Here is a 21,700-nt window from a genome sequence, read left to right on the forward strand (position 1 = left end):
CAGATTTAATGCAATCCCAATCAAAATACTAATAGTATTTTTCACAGAACTAGAACAAACAACTCTAAAATGTGTATGGAACCACAAAAGACCCCAAATGGCCAAAGTAATCTTGAGGAAGAACAACAAAGCTGCTGTTGGAGGTAGCACAAACCAATATTTCAAACTATACTACAGGGTTACAATATTCAAACAGTACTGGCACAAACACAATGGAATGGAAATGACAGCCCAGAAATAAACCCATGCCCTTATGGTCTGCCAATCTACAACAAAGGAGGTGAAAATATAATGGGGGAAAAGACAGGCTCTTCAAAAATGATGTTGGGAAAACCTTACAAAGAATAAAACTGGGCCACTTTCTCACAACATACATAAAAATAAACTTAAAATGGATTAAAGTCCTAAATGTGAAACCAGGAACCATAAAACTAGAAGAGAACATAGTAATCTCTGGGACATTATTTTTCTGACTGTGTCTCCTCAGGCAAGGGAAACAAAAGCAAAAATAAACCAATGGGACTACATCAAACTAAGAAGCTTTTTCACTGCAAAGGAAATCATCAGCAACATGAAAAAGCAAGCGACTGAATCGAAGAAGATATTTGCAAATGATATCTCTGATAAGGGGTTAATATCCAAATAACACCAAAAAGACAAATAATCTGATGAAAAAATGGGCAGAGGACCTGCATAGACACTTTTCCAAAGAAGACATACAGATGGCCAACAGACACATGAAGAGATGCTCAACATGACTCAGCAACCGGGAAATGCAAATCAGAATCACAATGAGGTATCACCTCTCACCTGTCAGTGTGGCTAGTGTCCAAAAGACAAGAGTGAGCCAAGTACTGGTGAGGAGGTGGAAGAAAAGGAATCCTCACGAACTGCTGGTGGAAATGTAAATGGGTGCAGCCACTGTGGAAAACAGGATGGAGGTCCCTCCAACAACTAAAAATAAAAGTACCATACAATCCAGTAATTCCACTACTGGCAATTTACCCAAGGAAAACTAAAACACTAATTTCAAAAGATGTATGCACCCTATGCTTATTGCAGCATTATTTACAATAGCTGAGCTATGAAGGTAACCTGAGTATCCATCAACAGAAAAATGGACAAATTAGATATAATACATACATGCGTGTGAGTGCATGTGTGCAAGCGCGCACATGCACACAAACATGAGCACGCACAAAAGCGTGGGCGCGCGCACACACACGCACACACACTCACAGAGGAATATTACTCAGCCACACACAAAAAAAATGAAACCTTGTCATTTGGAACAACATGGATGGACCTAGAGGATATTAATTAGGTGGAATAAGTCAGAGAAAGGGAAATACCATATCATTTCACTTATATGTGGAAACTAAAAAACAAAAACGAACAAACAACAATAACAGAAAAGAAAAAGAGCCTCATGGAGAACAAATTAATGGTTGCCAGAGGGGAGAGGCGGTGGGAGACAAGCAAAACAGGTGTTGAGGATTAAGAGGTATAAATTTCCAGTTATAAAATAAGTTATGGGGATCATGAGTACAGCAGAGGGAATATAGTCAATAGTATTGTAATTACTGCGTGATAATAGATGGAAACTACATTTATCACGGTGAGCATTTCATAATGCACGTAACTGTCAAATTACTTGTTGAAAACCTGATTAGCGTCAATTATACACTGAACCGTACATTTTAAAATGGTTAAAATGGTAAATTTATGTATGTTTTACCACAAAAAAGAATTCTAGAAGTAAAACCAGACGCCAAGAATCCATTCCAGACGCACTGAATATTCTCCTGGTCTAGCTGATTATTGTAACTTGGACTTCCTCCCCTGATAGTACATCTTAGAGCAAAGCTTACCTGAGTTTTAACGTCACTTAAAAGAAAACCTGTGTCCTTCACTTTACCTTCAAATTTAATCTGTCATTCTACCATGGTAGGTAACTTGGCACGATGGAGCAATGTGTGTTTGACGGTCATCAAGTAGGCAAATATTTGGCAAACTATTGAAACAGACCCAGGTTTGTACTTGCTATGGCACTTCCTACTGAAAAACTTCCATCACATTAATCAATCTACCTGCCTGCCTTGTGCGCACTGAAAAAAGAAAGTAAGTGAAAAACAGGGCACAGCACCACAGGAAATAAATGTAGAGACACACACACACACACCCTCCTCGCCCACGTTTCCTTCTAATGGGCCCTGGCTTATGTTCTCCATTCTAAACAACTAGCTTAGGATAAGTTCTGGAAGGTTCATCAGCCCCCACCTTCAAGCTTTTGCTTGTGCCACTTGCCTGCTATTTTGGAACGAGTGAGAAGGACATTTTATCTTTCCCCACCCTGCACAGACATTACCTTTGGAGCATCTGCTTTTCATATTAACCTATTTTCTCTCACTACCTATTATGAAAAGTTGCTTATAAATATGTTTTTGTGTTAATTCCTAAACTTCTCTCTCCTCTCTCCTAATAACGTGTATGTTCCTTGAGAAAAGGCACTACGTCCTTCCCTTCACTTATAAGTACAAGATCCAGATACATTTTTCTGCTATGACAGTTCAATTGTATTATCTTTCAGTGGGAATAAAACTATAGGATTTCTCTGGGGGGAGGGGACACAATTGAGAAACAGGTGACATATTCATTGTGGTACCTATTTTTAGCTTAACACTCGCTAAGAATCACAGTACTGATTAGTGGCAAAAAGCACATAACATGAAATTTACCATGCTAACCACGTTTAAGTGCACAGCTCAGCAGCATGAAGCACATTCACCCTGCTGGGTGGTCATCACCACCATCTACCTCCAGAACTCTTTACATCTTGCAAAACTGAAACTCTGTATCCATTAAACATTGACTCTTCAAGTCCTCTCTCCTACCTCCAAACTGGCAACTAGTATCCTGCTTTCTGTCTCAGAGAATCTGGCCACTGTTTTCGTTAACTCCCATTGCTGGGCCATTCAGTATCTGTCCTTCCGTGACTGGCATACTTCACTCAGCATAATGTCCTCAAGGTTCATCTGGGCTGCACCACGGGAGAACTTCCTTCCTTTTTAAGGCTGCACGTTACTGATTTTTGAGAGGGAAAAACAACCCTACACATATGTCTTAACAGATTATTTATTAATATGTCATTCTAAACATTACATAAATACAGCCTATATACTAGAGTATCAAACATTGTTCCAGTAAGAATTTCAAGAGTACATTTAGGGCTATCTTAAGAAATATGAATACTTTGGCTTTCATTATTACATCAGATGAAAAAAACAATTCAAAGAATAGTTTTCATTTCCTGCTACAATTAACAATAAAACCAAGTAGAAAAATAAGAGTATTAAAAAAAAAAAGATAAGTACTTTTCAAAGGACTTATTCCCATTTTCTTCACTACATACATACTCATACAAATTACTCAGTAATCTACTATGAGAAGTGGTTCTTCACCTATCTAAGGAACTTCAGTAAATATTTGTTGAATGAGTGAACAATCTACGGAAATTTATCTACTACTTTAATTTGTGCTTTTTTTTAAATTTTTTTTTCAAGTAAGAGCAATAGTAAACATACTGAAGTTCTTGTTTGTCCAGATCATAAGCCTACAGAACAGTGATTGTTACAAACACTACCCATCATAGCTAATAATCAAATTAATGTGCATTTATCAACCTAGTAAGAAAAATTCTATCATGTTGCAGAACTAATTCTAATCTAGTAATTGATTGGACTTCAATTACCTGCGACATGGTCAAGAAAAGGAAACGGGGACTGCTAGGCTTGTAGTTATCTCACTTATCAGTGAACTATCTTTGAGCTCTCACTCCCACCCAACTCCCACCCCCACATGAAAACATTGCTAAAAATAGCAGCTGCAGCATATCTTCCCCCTCCTGTTAATTCGGCTCTGAAAATGTATTTAGGCTCCAAGTTCAGATGAGGGAACTTCCAAGCAGGAAAGAGTTCACTAGGGTGCGCCCGCAAATATTAATGAGTCCAGGGGCCAGAGAGCAGAACAAAGCTTTGTTCTCACAGCAAGCTCAATGGACACACAAGATAAAACCCAGAGCTGAACACTCTTCCTCCCAAAATCACGTTTCAGAAGCAGACCAAAACAAAACCAAACACAAAACCAAATTGAAAAGACCCTTTTAAGTAGGATCTTTTCAGGAAAACCATAATTTTGATCCTTTTTTGAAGTTAAATTGTGCTAAATATTATACCTAACACAATTAAAAGCTGAAGAAATCTAAAATGAAAGCCACTGAGATTACAAATAAGCAAATTTGTGATACTTGGCCTGGATAAAAGAGCTAAAACAAATTCCAAGAAGTCCTGCCAGAAAGGTGGTTTTAAGAACCACTTCTGAGTCTGATGTAGCAGATCTGATGATCTAGCTGCCGTGATTTAGGAAGGCAAGAGTATACTGAGCACGCCATTATTTTCCTCTTATGATGAGCATTTACAGGGGGAAACAATGGGGGAGCAATTTTAACTTCAGTTCTCGGACTTTGTCTTAATAAAACAAAACACTGTTGGATAGTAGTGGAGATTCTAATTTATAAAATACTGACCTTTGTCCAAATAAAATTTCTTTCATGATCAAGTTTGCACAGGTAGTCCTAAATTACTACTCTTTCTGTGCTTAAGTCTTTAGAGAAGTCTTGGCCTAGAAGTTTATCTTTACATGATCAGCATCTCAATAGGTTTAACTCATATTAAACTAATTACTATTTTGAAACACCATGAAATTTAAAAAGGTCCTCAGTAGTGCAAATACAAAAGCCTCAAACTATCTTAACCATGCCTTCACAGTATAGCTACTGAAACAGCAACTAATGCAGCATTTCAACGAGCCCCAAAGTCAGCATCTTTAATTCACGGTGGGGCCTCTATGACTATCCCACAATTCACTGACTGTCCCAATTCCTGGTGTCAAAGGGTTGTCAATATGTGAAACAGAAGAATTACCACAGATTTCCCCTTTCCAAGTTCATAAGTTCCTCTAATCAGAAACAAAACAAAAAAACAACCAGCTGAAATTTCACCCCTTTACAACATTCCAGCCAAATTAAGGTCACATTTAAAATCTACATATCTGGAAACAAGAGTTGTTCAAAATGGGTTCAGGAAAGCCGTACATCCTTCATATATTCCTACACAGAGAACTGTGTCTCAGAAATGGGGAAAAAAAAAAAAAAAACACCTGATGGGTTTTTTACCTGCAAAATTACATCACCCGCAGAGCACAAGGACGCACCATCGCCCATGCCCCAGGGCACTCACAAAACCCAGCAGCCTTGGGCTTCAGTTCTTAAAGGCTCCACATTTACTGGCTTTAGCAATGAATTCCTTTAGCAGAGGGCCATCCATTTGCCAAAATGCTGCAGTCTGTGTAACTTCTGTCAAATGATTGATGCAAAACTTAAAGCAGAATTCTTCTAAATCCTGGACACACACAACAAAAATAAAAACAAGAAGAGGCCTTTTTTTATTAACTTTGATCGAATTACTTCTATCCAAACCCTCATCCCAAATCTTTCACCCTCCCCTAGAAAATATATTTGAGGCCAGAAACCTCAAACTAAGCAAACAAGTGACCATCGGTAGGTATCAGAAAAGCACACACTATTTAGCCAAAACATAGTGAAAGCAGTAATTCCACTACCTCAAGTCTGACTCTTCAAAACACACACCCATTCACACAGCCTATGGGGGGACAGCTTCTGCAAGGCTACCACACAGTCTCATCCCACGCAGACTTCATCCTGAGAAGTTGAAAGCATATACCTAAAACTAGTACAATAATGCCGGTCAATTATTCTTCAATAATAATTAAAAACAAAGCTGAAAGCAACTTCAGTCCATCATATGTTTTACCACAGTCAAGAAGTCTGAAAAAAAGAATTAAGATTTAGCTTAAAGAAGATTTTAAGAAACAAAAAAGTGATAAAGAGATGTCTTCAAGAGACATATTAAAAAAGAAAAAAATTCTTTTTAAGATTCTTTTTAAGATCAAAGACCTTAAATCCACTTTTATGCTCTCCTAGATAAAATGCCATCGTTCTTAAAGCCATAAGGAATAATACACTACAATTCCCAGCAAACTAATTTCTCAGATAGTCAATCCGGAGAAGAATATTCAGAGACTGGAGTTTTCAGTCAGACGAATGAAGTCATCAGCTACCGACACTCAGAAGGAAAGTAATACACACAAGTGGCAAACCGGAACAACTTAAAAACCTATTTGCGCCAATGATAATACAGTCTTTCATCCCCAGCAAAATGGCTACTATGTTTGTTCCTTTAAACACTAGAACATATATTTACTAAATCAGTTAGGCACTGGAATGTGTACAAAGTCTAAATATATAACAGCAAATCACACTGAAAGCACTTATCACAAATACCTTGTTTTTGGTTTTTTTTTTTAACTTTTGCAAGCTACACTGAAGGTCAATACTCAGGGTTCTATCAAACCAGGAACTCAACATTTAAACTGCAGTGTCTTGGTTTCAAGTTTCCAGATACTGTCAAATGAGAATTTCAGGCAGGGTGGGGAAGAGCACACACAAACACAGAGTCACATCCCTTTCTACTCTCTCAGTGCAGAGCCCTGCAAACAAATGCTTCTTTCTTTTAAGGGTCCCTAAATGAGGTTCCCATCAGTCATATCACCAGTAAGAGATAAATCATCTCTATGTGTATCAGCCAGCTGCTGCCAGAGTTTTGTTTTCTAGATAATTCACAATGCATTTAAAATGTCAGCACAATCTTTGCATCAGCGCTTTTTAATAAGAGAGTCCCTGTGGGCTGAAGTACAGGTAAATGTTTGTGTGTTATAATAAACTAAAATGTTAAACTATATACAACATTCCCTCTCACATTACTATTAAAGAAAAAGCCCTACTCCTGGTATTACAACTCAGTGATTAAGAAACAGCTTTAGGGACTAAATTATATTCCACAAGGAGATAAAAGTCATTTTAATCTTATTTATCAAAAATAGAACACAAGTTTTTCTACACATAATTTAGGAAGAAATAACAAGTCATAAGCACAGAAAGTTCTTCAAACCATGCAATGTATCAGATGAGGATCTTTAAATATTAACTTTTAATCACATTATTTCAAATTCAAAGAAGAATTTGAAGAATTCAAAGAAGACTGCACTAAATTCTGGCATTGTAAAACCTTATCAGTTTCGTGTCTACAAATCTGGAATTCAAGCTCTTGAGTACACGTGAAAAAATGAGTTTACCCAGTTTACTAATTATACAGAGATGATCTTGGGTATAAACTTTAAGAACTTTTATGTAGTACAGGTATACAAAGGGTGCCTCTAATTACAAATCGCTTCATACATTTGTGAAACTAGCTCTATCAAACTGCCTTCCCTTCCCCTCCAACTAGTTTGAATTGGTGCGATAACTCAGTATTCAAAAAATGTTCTGCAGTTTCAAACACTGGAAGTTGAACTAGAGAACCCTGAAAATTATCTAAATCTGGGTTATTGAAATAAGTAATTGTCATTTAACAGCTGAATCCTACTTAAGGCAGTTCTATGGAAAAGGAAGCACTGAATGCACTTGGAAAGAGAAACTGTTTGCAAGTTCATTTGCATGAAGCAGAGAGACATAGCAATGCAATTCACTCAGCAGCCACTGCTCTGAGCCAGCTTGTCTTTGAGGTGTAAATGAGATATTTTTCTGATAATTCTTAAATATTTGAAGAACCTACATAATCTGTTCGCTCTTTCTGCAAATGATCACATCTTCAATACCCAAAAAAGAAAATTCAACTCCTACCCAACTAATAAGGTAACTGTAACAGGAGTGCCGGGCTTTATATAAAACATTTCCAAGAAGAACAAGAAGGCATCACCTGACCAGTAGATGAAAAAAGTTCATAACAGGGGTGCACCTGGGTGGCTCAGGCCATGATCCCAGGGTCCTGGGATGGAGCCCCACATCAGGCTCCCTGCTCAGCAGGAAGCCTGCTTTTTCCTCTCCCACTCCCCCTGCTTGTGTTCCCTCTTGCTGTGTCTGTCAAATAAATAAATAAAATCTTTAAAAAAAAATTCATAACAGATTGAAGCATCTTCTTAAGGCCCATGGAATACAAAAGTGGGAAAGGGTGCAAAATCAGGGGCTCTAAAACGATATTCTTGGTATTTTAGAAACTAAATCCCTTACTTACTTATTTTATGGTGAAATTATTATAAAGTGGTTCTAAGGCAAATCAAATAAAATACTAGATTTGTTGTAATCAGCAAGAAAGCTCAAAATATATTGGTATTCTGAAATAATTTATAAATTCATTCCAAATTTTTAAAATTATTCCAATAACTTTTATATTCTGAAAATAACTTGTTTTTCCTTCCCACAGATTTTCTTTGGTAACAAAGTAAAACACAGACAGTTGATGGTCTTAATATCCCCATTTTTAAAAATGCTACTGCAGCCTAAATGTACTTAACCAGTTCTAAATTCCCCAAAGCTAAAATAACTGAATGCTAAGAATTTTATTGAAGGCCACTTGGCCAGGGTGAGACAGGCTGTGTATGGCTCACAAACCAACCTCGAGACACATTCCAGATGGCAAGACTGTGAACCACACCTACTTCTGTCCAAACTTGTTGTTAAAGTAGTAACAAAACTCTAAAACTGTAAGTTCAGTATTTTATAATATATATCAGGTACAAAATATTCCAGATTAAAGGGGTCTTTGGTTTGGTTTTTTAGAATGTACTTAAATGTCTTACTACATACGACAAAATATAGAAAGGAACTTTGTCTCACTAACCAAAAAATATTTTATAGTCTACTGATGACGGAAAACTTTTAATTTCAGAAAGAAAAAAATGCTGACCATCAGCCTTTAGCACAAAACTTTTCAATACCCATATCCCAAACCAATTTTGGAATTCGATTCCTGGCCTTATTTTTATGACTTCCCAACAATATCAAAATCTTAGGATGTAAGTTGCTCACCAAGTAGGATTTTCTGTAAAGTGCTGTACTCTTATTCCTATTTCTCCTAATGTTCAAATATAAACAGAAAACAAAAATCTCCTGAAGACAGTATAAATAGAAACATTTCAAAATTCGTGTGATGAGCTATAGAACTACATCGATACAGTGTTTCATTCACGTCTTCTCCCTTGATGGCAATGTTCATTTGGGTTTGTACTAAAGGAATATGGCAGTGTTCCTGTGCCAACTCGTTCCTCAGCTAAAACTTGGAGAAAGTTTGAAAATGCACTCATAATGTGACAGCTCCACAACAAGCAGCTTACTATAAAAAAAATCTTCCTAACTACTGAGTCAATACATTTTTGTTGCTTTTATGTGTGTATATTTGTTTGCACATTATCTTGTCAAATGGGATACAGAGGAACTGCAGGAACTTACAGAAAAGAGAAAAAAAATGGGAGAAGCACGTAGTCTCCATCTTCCTAGCATCTGAACCACAGAATGAAGGAAAAGTCACCTGGTCTCAAATGGAGCTTCCGAAAGTCAGTCAATTTTCTGGCAGTTAATTTCCAATCTGACTTAATATAGAAGCTTCCCATCAACTAATAAACAAAGTGAGTGGGTTTTATTTTTATATTCTAAACACTTCATTTGGGGTTCCTGGGTGGCTTAGTCATTGGCTCAGCTCATGATCCCACTGGGATCAGCCCCACATCAGGCTCCCTGCTCAGCAGGGAGCCTGTTTTTTCCTCTCCCACCCCCCCTGCTTGTGTTCCCTCTCTCACTGTGTCTCTGTCAAATAAATAAATACAGTCTTAAAAAGAAAAGAAAAGGGGCGCCTGGGTGGCTCAGTTGGTTGAGCGACTGCCTTCGGCTCAGGTCATGATCCTGGACTTCCAGGATCGAGTCCCGCATCGGGCTCCCAGCTCCTTGGGGAGTCTGCTTCTCCCTCTGACCTTCTCCTCTCTCATGCTCTCTCTCACTCATTCTCTCTCAAATAAATAAAAAAAAAAAAAAAAAGAAAAAAGAAAAGAAAAGAAAGAAAGAAAAAGAAACACTTTATTTACTTACTACATTCTACACCATTAAGGAAATATAATGTAAAAGTATATTAGTCAATTACAGAAATCCTGTAAGAATCTTTAAAAAAAAAAAAAATAGCCTAGAAAGAAAGAGGCGATTCTTTCTCTTTTTTGTCTTCTATTTTCTAATTTTTCTACATTGAATATATAATATTTGTGGGGCTGGGGTTTTTTTTTGTTTTGTTTTCTAAAAAGTACACCTTTGTGGTGAGGTATTTCAAATATATTTGTTCATTCATTTAATTCAACATACACTCTTTTTTTTTTTCTTTTTTTAATCAGAGAAAGAGAGAGAGAGAGAGAGCACAAGCAGGCAGAGTGGCAGGCAGAGGCAGAGAGAGAAACAGGCTTCCCACTGAGCAAAGAGCCCAGTGCAGGACTCAATCCCAGGACACTAGAATCGTGACCTGAGCCGAAGGCAGCAGCTTAACCAACTGAGCCACCTAAGTGCCCAATCAACATACACTCTTGAGTGCCAAACCAAATGCCCATACTGTGACAGACTCTAGGGAATCACATATATTTTCAGTCTCAAGGAAGGGACAGTATTTCATGTGTCTATACTTAGTATGAGAAAAACAAAAACTAGTAATAAAAAAAAATTTCCAGGGGCACCTGGGTGGCTCAGTGGGTTAGAGCTTCTGCCTTAGGCTCGGGTCAATATCCCAGGGTCCTGGGATTGAGTCCCGCATCGCGCTCTCTGCTTGGTGGGGAGCCTGCTTCCTCCTCTCTCTCTGCCTGCCTCTCTGCCTACTTGTGATCTCTGTCTGTCAAATAAATAGATAAAAATCTTAAAAAAAAAAAAATTTCCAGCTGGCATGGGTAGAAGCGGCACAAGGTGTTTTTCTGTGACTTTTGGGGGTAGGTTTTAGCTTAGTGAGAAAGAAATTTCTAGTACCTAGAGCTGAGATGTTTGCCTCTGCCCAGATAGTTCTAACTGGCTTCAGTTAGCACTATTCTAATCCCAGGAACAGGGAACCCATTAGCTGTGAAGGAGTAGGGGAGAGACACAGAGAAGATGTTAAAGTCAATTAAAAAGTGGACAGAACAGGCATAAACAATTTAAAATTAAATCACTGGGTAGAATGTTACCCAAAGATATAGCACTTCCAATAAAGAAGTTCATGGTGTCACAGAAAAGGTAGAAAAAAATCTATACTTCCATTTCCTATTAGACATAATTTACTTTGATCATCATACCATCTGTTGCCAGACCACAGACTAAGTCAGCTATTTGAACTTATTAAATATTTATAATCATAATCTCAAATAAAAATAGGACACATTTTGAAAATACAAGACGTAATGGTGCATTCTGACCCCTAAGTGTGATAAAGATGAAATCTGTCTTCCACCACACTGCCAAGGCCACAGTTACAGACCTCTGTGGGTGTTTGGTAAATCCTGATACCAGGTTCTCTGCCTTGTCAAATGATGACAAAATACCTCTAAGAAGGGCTAACTGTGTCACTAAAGTGTATGCTTTAACTGGACATCTTGAACTCTCAGCCTACTGCTCTCTACCTTTTATTCTCTATAAATTTATAAAACCAATCAGACCAGCCTTAAGTTCACTAATTATCCTTAATGCACCCTTCAGGTAGTACCATATTCATTCAGTTCCACAAACATTTATTACCCAGTGCCTACTATGTGCCAGGCACTACAGGGTACAGAGGTGAATAAGAACCAGTTTCTGCCTATGAGCAGCTTACAATCTGATGACACTTTGGTTCTTAACTTCAAGAAAACACACTAAACGCAAATTTCAGACTCCCCAAAGCCCGTTCATTCATAGATTCTCTAGAGATCCATGAATCCTAGATTAAGAATTCAATCCAGTGCAAAATCAACCATTCACAACCAAACACACAAACAAAAAGAGCCCAGACTGAGTTCTTCACACATGAATGAGTTATAATTAGACAAAGATAGAATTTCAGAGCATACACAGATACGAATCATACAGCATCTTTGGCTGACAACAGGGTAGAGTTAGGGAGATAGCTAAGTGGGTTTTGAAAAAAATATATATGCTGACCTTGAGAAACCCCCGAAACTACAATATGGCGTCCGTCCAACTGGGTGGGACACTTTCTATTTCGACCCACAGTAGAGCTGCTTGGACTTCAGTTAGTTTCTTTTCTTAGTTAAAAATGAAAGAAGAACAGCCATTTTTGAAACTATGAACACAGAGTAAACAAGGAAGGCCAGCTTTCATTTTTTAGGGATCAGTCAGTTCATGGATTCCCTAAATAGAAGTGAAATTACTCCTTTTCCTTGTCTCATGCAAGAAAAGCAGGGGGCAGGCCATGGGGAGTCAGAGGAGGTGGTTTCTGTTTTTTATTTTATGTTACCTCTGCATCATATCTGACTGCAGCAGAGAACAGTGAAAAGGCATTCTCCACTGTAATTCCACGTTTGATAATGTGCTGACAAAGCTTTCTCAGTCGGTTTTCACAGTAAGATGTGGCCAAGTCCAAAAGACCTAAAAGCAAAAAGTATGGAAGGTTTAATTAAGTTTACGATAATTTCCCATAATTTATAAACATACATAATTTATTTCGGTGAAAAGAGTTATGTAGATAAATCAACAGAAGTTTCTTAGTGAATAATACTCTAAATTTTATTAAATAAATCCTCTTTTTCACTCCCTACCTCCCCCCATCCCCAAACAGACCTCTCCTACACTCACTTTATGCATCTTCTTCTTCAGTACAAAAGGAAGGGGAATAAATAGAATTACCCCCTCATTTTACTTCCAAGATGAGATGTTATTTGCATTAGCAATGTATACTTCAGTATTAATAAATGAAAATAAGTCCACGGTCATAAATAAATGTATCCATAATTATTAACCATCATTACTATACAATACTATTTTTTAAGACATTTATCTTCAAATTTTGTCTAAAAACCAGTCAACCTGACACTTTTTACACTTCAGCACTGTAAGAACACGATGAGAGAGTTGTGTGACCACGTGGCTTGGCCTGTCCCGCGGGTTGAGGTACCTATAGCATCTTCCGGCGGCAGGTCAACTGTGTCTGTGTAGAGGTACTGGAGAAAGGCACGGTACACTGGGTAAGAAAACTGGTCTATTTCTATCACCTCCTTCATGTCCTCATTCCAGTAAGACTGGAACATGGACCGAAAGTGCTCACACCTAAACAGAACACAGAAAATTACCTATGAAGTTGTTGTGGTGAGGTATATATTACAGGTCTCCTTAACTATTCCTATCCTTGGGCCCACACACCCCAGGATCATGGATTTGCAGCTAGCAAAGACTTTCACATTCACCATCTGCATATTTCCACTTTCATTTTTCGATGAGAACTATCAAATACTAAGAATTATAAATGGAGCCTAGAAGTAAGTACCTAGCACTTCCAGTGTTCCACTGTCTCCATGTGGCAGACCTCATTCAGATCAAGTATTCTGCTCATGTGTTTTTCTTAAACAGTATTATAGAGAAATGCATTTTAAACAATGAAGTTAAAAGAAATTCAGAAATGATAGTTCAAATCTTTGACTATATATCATTATCATTCAAGTAATTTATTTGGTTTTTAATTTTCATGTAATCAGCATATTCTTAAAATGGTTTTAAATGCTAACTGGATTACATTTAGGCTGATTATTATTCCATTACCTTACATGATAATTTTCCTTCTTTTCTGACACATCTTCAAAATAGCCATTAGTCCTATTTTGTTCTTCTGCTCTGACCTACTGCCTTTCATTCTTCCCAAGCCTGTTACCAACTTACTCACAGAATACATCCACTGGGAGAGTCACAGATTTCCAAAAAAACTTCAGTGGGTCTTTTTATGTTGTATTTGCATGGAAAAAGCCACCTGTATGAGGAACTGATTTCTAAATACTGGGTTTTCTTAAGTATGTCATTTACTTCAGTTTTAAAAAGTCACCTTTTCAAATCCTTTTGAAATGAGATATGGTGTAAATAAACATAGATATTTTCAAAATCCACTCTCAACTAAAAATGGTTCCACCTACATAAGACATCACTTCATCTGAGAAGTAAAGAGAAACAGTTGTCTAGGCAAGGAATGACAAATTAAATGCAACAATTAAATGAAAGGAACAGATGGTTGACCACAGGTTCATGGAAAGGAACATTTCCGGTTCACCTGTTAATACTTTGGTTCAGATATTTACTCTCTCAATAATGACTGACATGTGGCTTTTGGGTTCCCTTAAAATGTGTTATTTTGTAAAAAGGTTTTCAACTAAATTTCAAAAGGGACTTATAAATGGCCAGTGTAACTCCCAACAGTCTCACTTCATGTGCCTCTTTTTCAGTAATGGCAGCCTCAGGGCCTAAGAGTCCAAACCGTTATTAATAAATACAATCCTATTATCATCTACTCTCTCTAAAGGACATTCCTGTAATTGGGAATTAGATGACCCTCAGGGTCAGAGGTTCACCACTCCTGACCATGAGTATTCTGCTTGAGGAAAAAGGAATCTTTAAGTGTAAAAGAAGATAAACACACTTTTCACTAAAAATCTTCTGTATTTTTTTAAGCATGTAAATTTGTCAATGGAAATAAATATTCACCAGATCTTCATTTAAAACACAATACAGACAGTGAGCCTGAAAGGCTCAGTTGGACTCTGGATTTTGGCTTAGGGTCGTGGGATCAAGCGCCACATCACCCAGTGTGAAGCCAGTTTGGGATTCTCTCTCCCTCTCCCTCTGCCCCTCTTTCCACCCTGGCTCAGAGAATGCACTCTCTCTCTCTCTCTCTCTCTCAAAAAAAAAAAGGGAAAAAAACGTCAACACAATACAAATATTCACATTACCACATCAGGCCTTTTCAAAAAGACAGGAGTGCATACTCACATACACATGCAAAACTCTTCAGTAATGCATGGATCCCATTCACAAAAATACTAAGTTGTACCATTTCTCTCTACTGTCAAGGCTATTCCTTATCAGTCCCCATTTTGTGGGCTAACAAAAAAATGGAGATTGCAAAAACAAAAGGTTATTAATGTCTCTAAGTTCACACAAAAATACCTGATTTTCAAAACAGCCTTATGGACATGGATATATTTCCCATCAATTCGAAACTTCAGATCAGCAGTTTCTGGACTATCAAATTCTTTCTTCAGTGATTCGGCAACTGTTAAAAAGTCTTCATGCTCTGAAAGCAACAAACACATTATTAATACAAAAGGCTCAGGAAACGTGCCAGAGATATGAAAGACTTCAAAAAACTAACCATTAACATGATAAATAATTCCATCAGATTTTTTTCAAGAGTTCATGCCTTATTTGACAAATCAATTTCACTGTATCAAAATAAGTACTTTGAGTCTATAAACTGGAAAAGCCAATTACCAGTCTTACATACCAAGTCAGACATTTTATTTATTAATTTATTAATTTATTTTAAGATTTTATTTATTTATTTGACAGAGAGATCACAAGTAGGCAGAGAGAGAGAGGAGGAAGCAGGCTCCCCACGGAGCAGAGAGCCCGACGCGGGGCTCAATCCCAGGACTCCGGGATCATGACCCGGGCCAAAGGTAGAGGCTTTAACCCACTGAGCCACCCAGGCACCCCGAGTCAGACATTTTAAAACGTAGATTTTGGGGCTGCCTGTGTGGCTCAGTCAGTTAAGCATCTGCTTTCGGCTCAGGTCATGATCTTAGGGTCCTGGGACTGAGCCCCACAACAGACTCCCTCTCCCACTTCCCCTGCTTGTGCTCACTCTTGCTTTCTCTTAAATAAATCTTTAAAAATGTGTATTTTTTAAAAGAATAAAAAGTTAAAGGCAATCCACGATTATATAAATACTTACTTAAAACTTTGGTTGTTCTCTTCACAGACTAAGAATTTATCAATTTTCCCTGACTGAAACACCAAGAACATCTTTGCTCTGCTTTAGGGTAGTTTCAAGGAGCTAGTAAATTCAGCTGAAGTTGTGTCAAGAAAGAACTTTAGCAGAGAAGTGGTAATGCCATGTAGTCATGTTCTTATCCAAAGAAACCCTGTTTCCCAGGTTTGTGGAATCTCAACATCCCTCTTAATCCTAAAGATTAATGTACAAATAATAATCCTTACCTACTATCTAAAAACAGAGTAAGCTGACTTAGTAACCATGTATACTCAAAGGGAACAGTTTTACAAAAAGCTGATCACACTGCCTGATAAGAACTGCTGGAACGATTATTTGTAAGTCGAACTGTGACCTCACGAAGAAAAGTAAAAGCACTTGTACAAACTAGGTAACACTTTCCTGTGTGGTCTATGCACGGACAAAGGAAAGCAAGTAGAAGGCTAATAGGAAAACAAAAAGAGTTCCAGAGATCACTGGCAATGAATGCAGGTGCTGTGAACATAAGCAACAGGTTTCAACCACCCTTAGGATGAGAACGGGGCTCTCGCAGCAGCCTGCTGCTCTTGGAGGAGGGACATCTGCTAAAACCGAGGCTGAAACTTAACAAAGAAGCTTACCCATGAGCTTTACTATCAGAACCTCCCAAGGAAATGGCATTTGTCTAAGCCCTCCCCTGGGCTCCCACAATGTAGAGCTCTCTTGGCTGTGGAGGAAAGTGGACACTCTCTCAAAAACCAGGCTTCCCTGACCCTATAACCTGGATCCCTGGGAAATAAAAGAAAGGAAATGACTAAGATGGGCGTGGAATCCAGGCATTGAGAGTGCTACCCCACCCACTCACAAAATAGCTTCGTATGGGTGCCTCGGCTTCTGCATCAGTCCTAAGGCCTGACTAACCCCTTTCCCCATCTTGGCTTCCAGCAACAAGGACAATACTGCTTTTCAGAAAAAAAAAAATTCTTCAGAGGTGTTTCTTAACCTGCTGCTCTCTTTCTAACACTCAGCTGAGGCGGTAAACTGAGAGGAAAAAAACTTTCTGACTTTTGGTAGATGGGAAAAAAGTACCTTTTCCAAACTTAACATTAAAAAATGTTACAACTTTTGTTCTGAAAAGGATGTCTTTTCAGGATTAGGATTCTGAGAGGCAAGTACCTGCAGAAGCCCTTTATAAACAGGTCCAGGTTAAGGAGCACATGGGATTCTGAAGACAGACACAGTGTTTGGCTGTACATGCTACACATATGTGTGATTATGGCCAAACAGTCCCATTCTGGAAACTAATTTTTTCAAATCACAACATTCACTGCAAAAAAAATATGGCAGGTGGACCTGGGTGGCTTGATCAGTTAAGTGTCCGACTCTTGATGTTGGCTCCAGTTATGATCTCAGGATCACGAGATAGAACCCATGTTGGCTCCATGCTGGGTATGGAGTCTGCTTGAGATTTTCTCTCTCCCTCTCCCTCTGCCCTTTCCACTCTCCACACATTCTCTCTCTTTAAAAAAAAAAAAAAAAAAAAAGTCTATATTGTATTATAATTAAAGAACCTGGAAATGTTCAACTTATTTCACTTTAAATTGAGTAGCAGCTTAACTCTTCCTAAACATACTCCTGCCGCCATGACCATAAAGACTGGTCACCTGTTGGTGAGACAGCCACGCTAGCTGTCTGACACACCTGATGACACAAGGTTACTCAAACAAAGATTTGTACACAAATATTTCTAACAGCACTAGTCACAACAGCCGAAGGTGGAAACAATCCAAACATCCGTCAAGAGATGCACGGAAAAACAAAGTTTGGTCTATATGTACAAAAAATTTCAACCAGCCATACAAATGAAGACTAATGTGTACTACAACATGGGGGTGGCTCAAAAACATTAAGTAGGGGCGCCTGGGTGGCTCAGTGGGTTAAGCCTCTGCCTTCAGCTCGGGTCGTGACCTCAGGGTCCTGGGATCGAGTCCCTCATCGGGCTCTCTGCTGGGCAGGGAGCCTGCTTCCTCCTCTCTCTCTCTCTGCCTGCCTCTCTGCCTACTTGTGTTCTCTCTCTGTCAAATAAATAAATAAAAATCTTAAAAAAAAAAATTAAGTAAAAGAAGCTAGACCCAAAAGGTCACATATTGTATGATTCCCTTTATAGGAAATAACCAGAATAGGTAAATCCTTAGAAAGTAAAAGCAAAGATGTGACTGCCAGGGATGGGGGAAGGGAGAATGGGGATTAACTGCACAACAGGCACAGGGGTTTCGTTTCCTTCACTGAAATGAAAATACTTCAGAACTCGATATAAATGGCAGTCACACAGCACTTTGGCCATACTGAATGCCTCTGAACTTTCAATGAAAGTGAACTTTCACTTTCAAATGGTTAACTTCATGGACGTAAATCTCACCTCAATTAAAATGAAAGAACTGAACGGGAGACAACAGTAAGTCCCTATAATATTTTATAACATACGAATGAATTTTATTACGCAAATCTATTTTGAGGAAAGGAATTACAGCTATTGGAGAATAAAACATTCTAGGACCTGAAAGAGCCCACAACCAGCAACTACAGAAACAGAAATAGAGTGGTCAGCTGCTAGCACGGTTCTTCCCCGGGTGGAAGGAGCCCTGAGCTTTCTCACCCACAGACAGGAGGCGCCACGAGACGGCAGGCGTGGCAAAGCAGGCAAACACATCGTCGGTGCAGGAGAAGTGGGTGAGGTGGGGCAGGATCACCGACTGGCCCCGGCACTGGCCCCACATGTACACGTGCCCGCCCTGGGTCTTGGCCGCCGACGTGTGTGCGGAGTGGCAGGCCGCAATCTCTACAACCCTGGAAAGTTTTAAGAAAAATATATGTCATTTCTTTATCACAGAAGCCGAGAGCACACCACACAAGGTAGATAAAGGGGTCATGCTGACAGCACCACAAAAAACAGCCCAGGATTGAGGGATATTAGTTATCAGGTCATAAGAACACAACTGAAAGGTCACTGTGTTTTTCCCTTGCTTGTTGCCCCACTTCTCATCCTAACCTCATTCTGAATTAGGATAAATAACAAACACCGTTGAGGACAACCTGGAAAAAGCGACTAGAAACTAACGTAGATGAGGAAAGTGGACAGAGGCAAAATGTCCTGACATTTCTGGGGGACTTAGACAGTAGCAAAAAAAAAAAAAAATAGCGTCTTCAAAATACCATTTCCTTGGTACAACTTATTCTCTCAACCCCTAAATAAGCACTGGCCTCAGGATAATGGACTCTGAACATCCTAATCCAAATGGACATCAAGCCAGACTTATATTTCTCAGTATGCTTCTTAGACAAGGTCCTACAATCAGAAGACAACCCTCTAAAACTTAGTGGGTAAGGACTCACAATTTGGCTGAATAAACAAAGCATTATTCCAGTGATACACATTAAATCCAATCAATATTTAAAGATATTGTCCTTTTAAGAGATTTTATTTATTTAGAAGTTTAGTTGGCTCAAAGGAAAAGTCAGAACTACACTCTGAGTTTCTATATGGTGACAGACCCTATTTCACTCCCCTACTAGATGGGTCACAGGAAGGCCGCAAGAATTACACCAATACGCATTAATGCCTATCAATCACAGGAGGTTATTTTAGAGAGCTACGTAAGAATCATATCAACCTCACGTTCACTCTGGCTGCTACTCAAACTCTTGTTCAAAATGACAATGTAAAGAGGGTGCCTGGGTGGCTCAGTGGGTTAAGCCTCTGCCTTCAGCTCAGGTCATGATCTCAGGGTCCTGGGATCGAGGCCCGCATGGGGCTCTCTGCTCGGTGGGGAGCCTGCTTTCCGCCCCCCCGCCCCTCTCTGCCTGCTTCTCTGCCTACTTGTGACCTCTAATAAATAAATAAAATCTTAAAAAAAAAAAAATGACAACGTAAAGAAACAGAAGAGTTATAAAAGCTAAACCCATAGCTCAGCACACACAGCCCCAAGTCCAAAACCACATACAGAACCCTGAGACATGGTACAGCCCAGTTACCTTTCTTTCTCCACCATGATGTGGGCCGGGCTTAGCAGGTTATTTTTATTGCCAGTTCCCAGCTGCCCATACGTGTTAGCTCCCCAGGCATAGAGCAAGCCCTCATCTGTTAGTGCTAGAGTGTGTGCATAGCCGCAGACAATCTGCAAGTAAATTTAAACGGTTACCATCAACAGGAAAACAGGAAAGGCAGGAGAAACATCTACTTAAAGACCACAGCCAGCTTCTGCAGAATGCCAATTCATCATCAGTTATGGACTGACATTCTCTGGAACATTAAAAAAGCATTAGAAAAGCCCAAGACTGAGATTCCTAGAGTTTTCCAATCGCTTTTTTTTTTTTTTTAACTTGTCAAGACTGATGTGTCAACACCATGGTGTTCCTCCTCAACGCAGGAATTTAGAGAAGATGAAACTGTAAATGTGGAAGATGAAGGCACACAGTATTGTTCTCCAAGTCAGGGCAGGGGAGCTGGAGGTGAGCAGCAGCGCAACCCAGCACACATACCTGGTTCACACACACGCTGTGCAAAGCCGCCACTCGCACAGGGGTCAGCTGATTGCCATTGTTTCCCAAGCCTAGCTGACCATTGCCATTGTAACCCCAGCCATATACCTTAGAGAAAGAAAGGGAGAGAACAGGCTTTTAAAACGGTTAGTAGAGGGAATGTATAAAAATGCCATTCACCTAAACAAATCAGGTACTTTTCCACTTCCAACACCCACACTCTACTCTATGTGATCCCACAAGGGATCTCCAAACAGAAGATATTTTGGGGGTGGGGATGACAGAATTTGGCATGAGTACCTATGCTGTAAGCTACTGTTTGGATAGCCTTGGGGCAAGTCATTTAATCTTGTTTTATACATGAGGAAGTGATGCTCATTAACAATTATGAAGCACTTCTTATATGTCAGGACATGATAAAAGGTACTAGGAATAAGTTTTTGGTCATAGTTTAACAGGAAAGATGGACAATTGCAAACTTTTGCAGTCAGGTGGTAAGTGCTATCCTAGAGATACAATCAAGTCACTACAAAAGCAGAGCAGGGAAAGGACTCAGCTACAGAAAGATAGCTTAAGAACAACTTTCAGAGAGCAGATTTGAGCAGAGATAAATGGAAGTGAATGTATTCCAGGGAGAGGGCACAGAATGTTCTAGAAGCAGGTTCTAAACATGAGCAGGCAGGCCTAGCAGGACACGTCCAGCATAGTGGCAGGGCTGAAGATTAGAACGAAAAGCAAAGGCCAATGGGGTAAAGTACCGAAACACATACTAGGCAAAGTAGAATGCATCTATGGGCCTTCCACTGAAATATTTCACACATCTTAGAAAGATCGTGCTGGCTCCACATAAAGGGGACCAGACTATCTAAGACTAGAGGCAGGACAGTCATTCAGGAGATATGTGTCTCTCAGTAGCACACAGATGAGCCCTGCTGAGGGTCTAAACTAAGGCAATGACAGGAGGACCCAGAGAGAAGGAACAGACAGGAAAGAGGTTAAGAAGACTACATAACAGAATGTGGTGACCCCTTCGCTCTCTGGAGAGGGGAGTCATCAGCTGAAAGTAGCGGAGCTGGAGACAGGTTTGCCAGCAGTGGTAAAGGTTTAGAATGGCAAGTGTGGGACACAGGACAAAGCACTGACCAGGAACAGACTACAGGTCTGGTCAAATGAGAAACCTGAAATGTCTGGTGGCACCAGGACAAGGCAGGGCAAACAGATGGATGGGGCTTTTCAGGGCAATG

The 21,700-nt window shown here is 39.2% G+C and overlaps 1 protein-coding gene across 2 annotated transcripts in view; it reads right to left on the reverse strand.

Annotated features, from left to right (window-relative positions):
* Positions 1–3,120: 3,120 nt before the first annotated feature.
* The window catches only part of RCBTB1 (RCC1 and BTB domain containing protein 1), a 51,637-nt gene continuing 33,057 nt past the window's right edge, over positions 3,121–21,700 (reverse strand). The window contains exons 6-12 of one of the 2 annotated variants that reach the window (XM_080798000.1): positions 20,457–20,564; positions 19,950–20,092; positions 18,574–18,764; positions 15,116–15,242; positions 13,083–13,234; positions 12,426–12,556; positions 3,121–5,459 (exon numbers count right to left, since the gene is read on the reverse strand). In XM_080798000.1, coding sequence (XP_080654126.1) covers positions 5,319–5,459; positions 12,426–12,556; positions 13,083–13,234; positions 15,116–15,242; positions 18,574–18,764; positions 19,950–20,092; positions 20,457–20,564 — 993 coding nt within the window. In that variant the 3' untranslated portion in view covers positions 3,121–5,318. Of the gene's footprint in view, positions 5,460–11,961; positions 12,557–13,082; positions 13,235–15,115; positions 15,243–18,573; positions 18,765–19,949; positions 20,093–20,456; positions 20,565–21,700 lie in introns of those variants that run through there. The other variant, XM_080798001.1, reaches the window with a different exon arrangement.

This window comes from Martes martes, assembly GCF_963455335.1.
Source record: "Martes martes genome assembly, chromosome: 3".
Lineage (NCBI taxonomy): Eukaryota > Metazoa > Chordata > Mammalia > Carnivora > Mustelidae > Martes > Martes martes.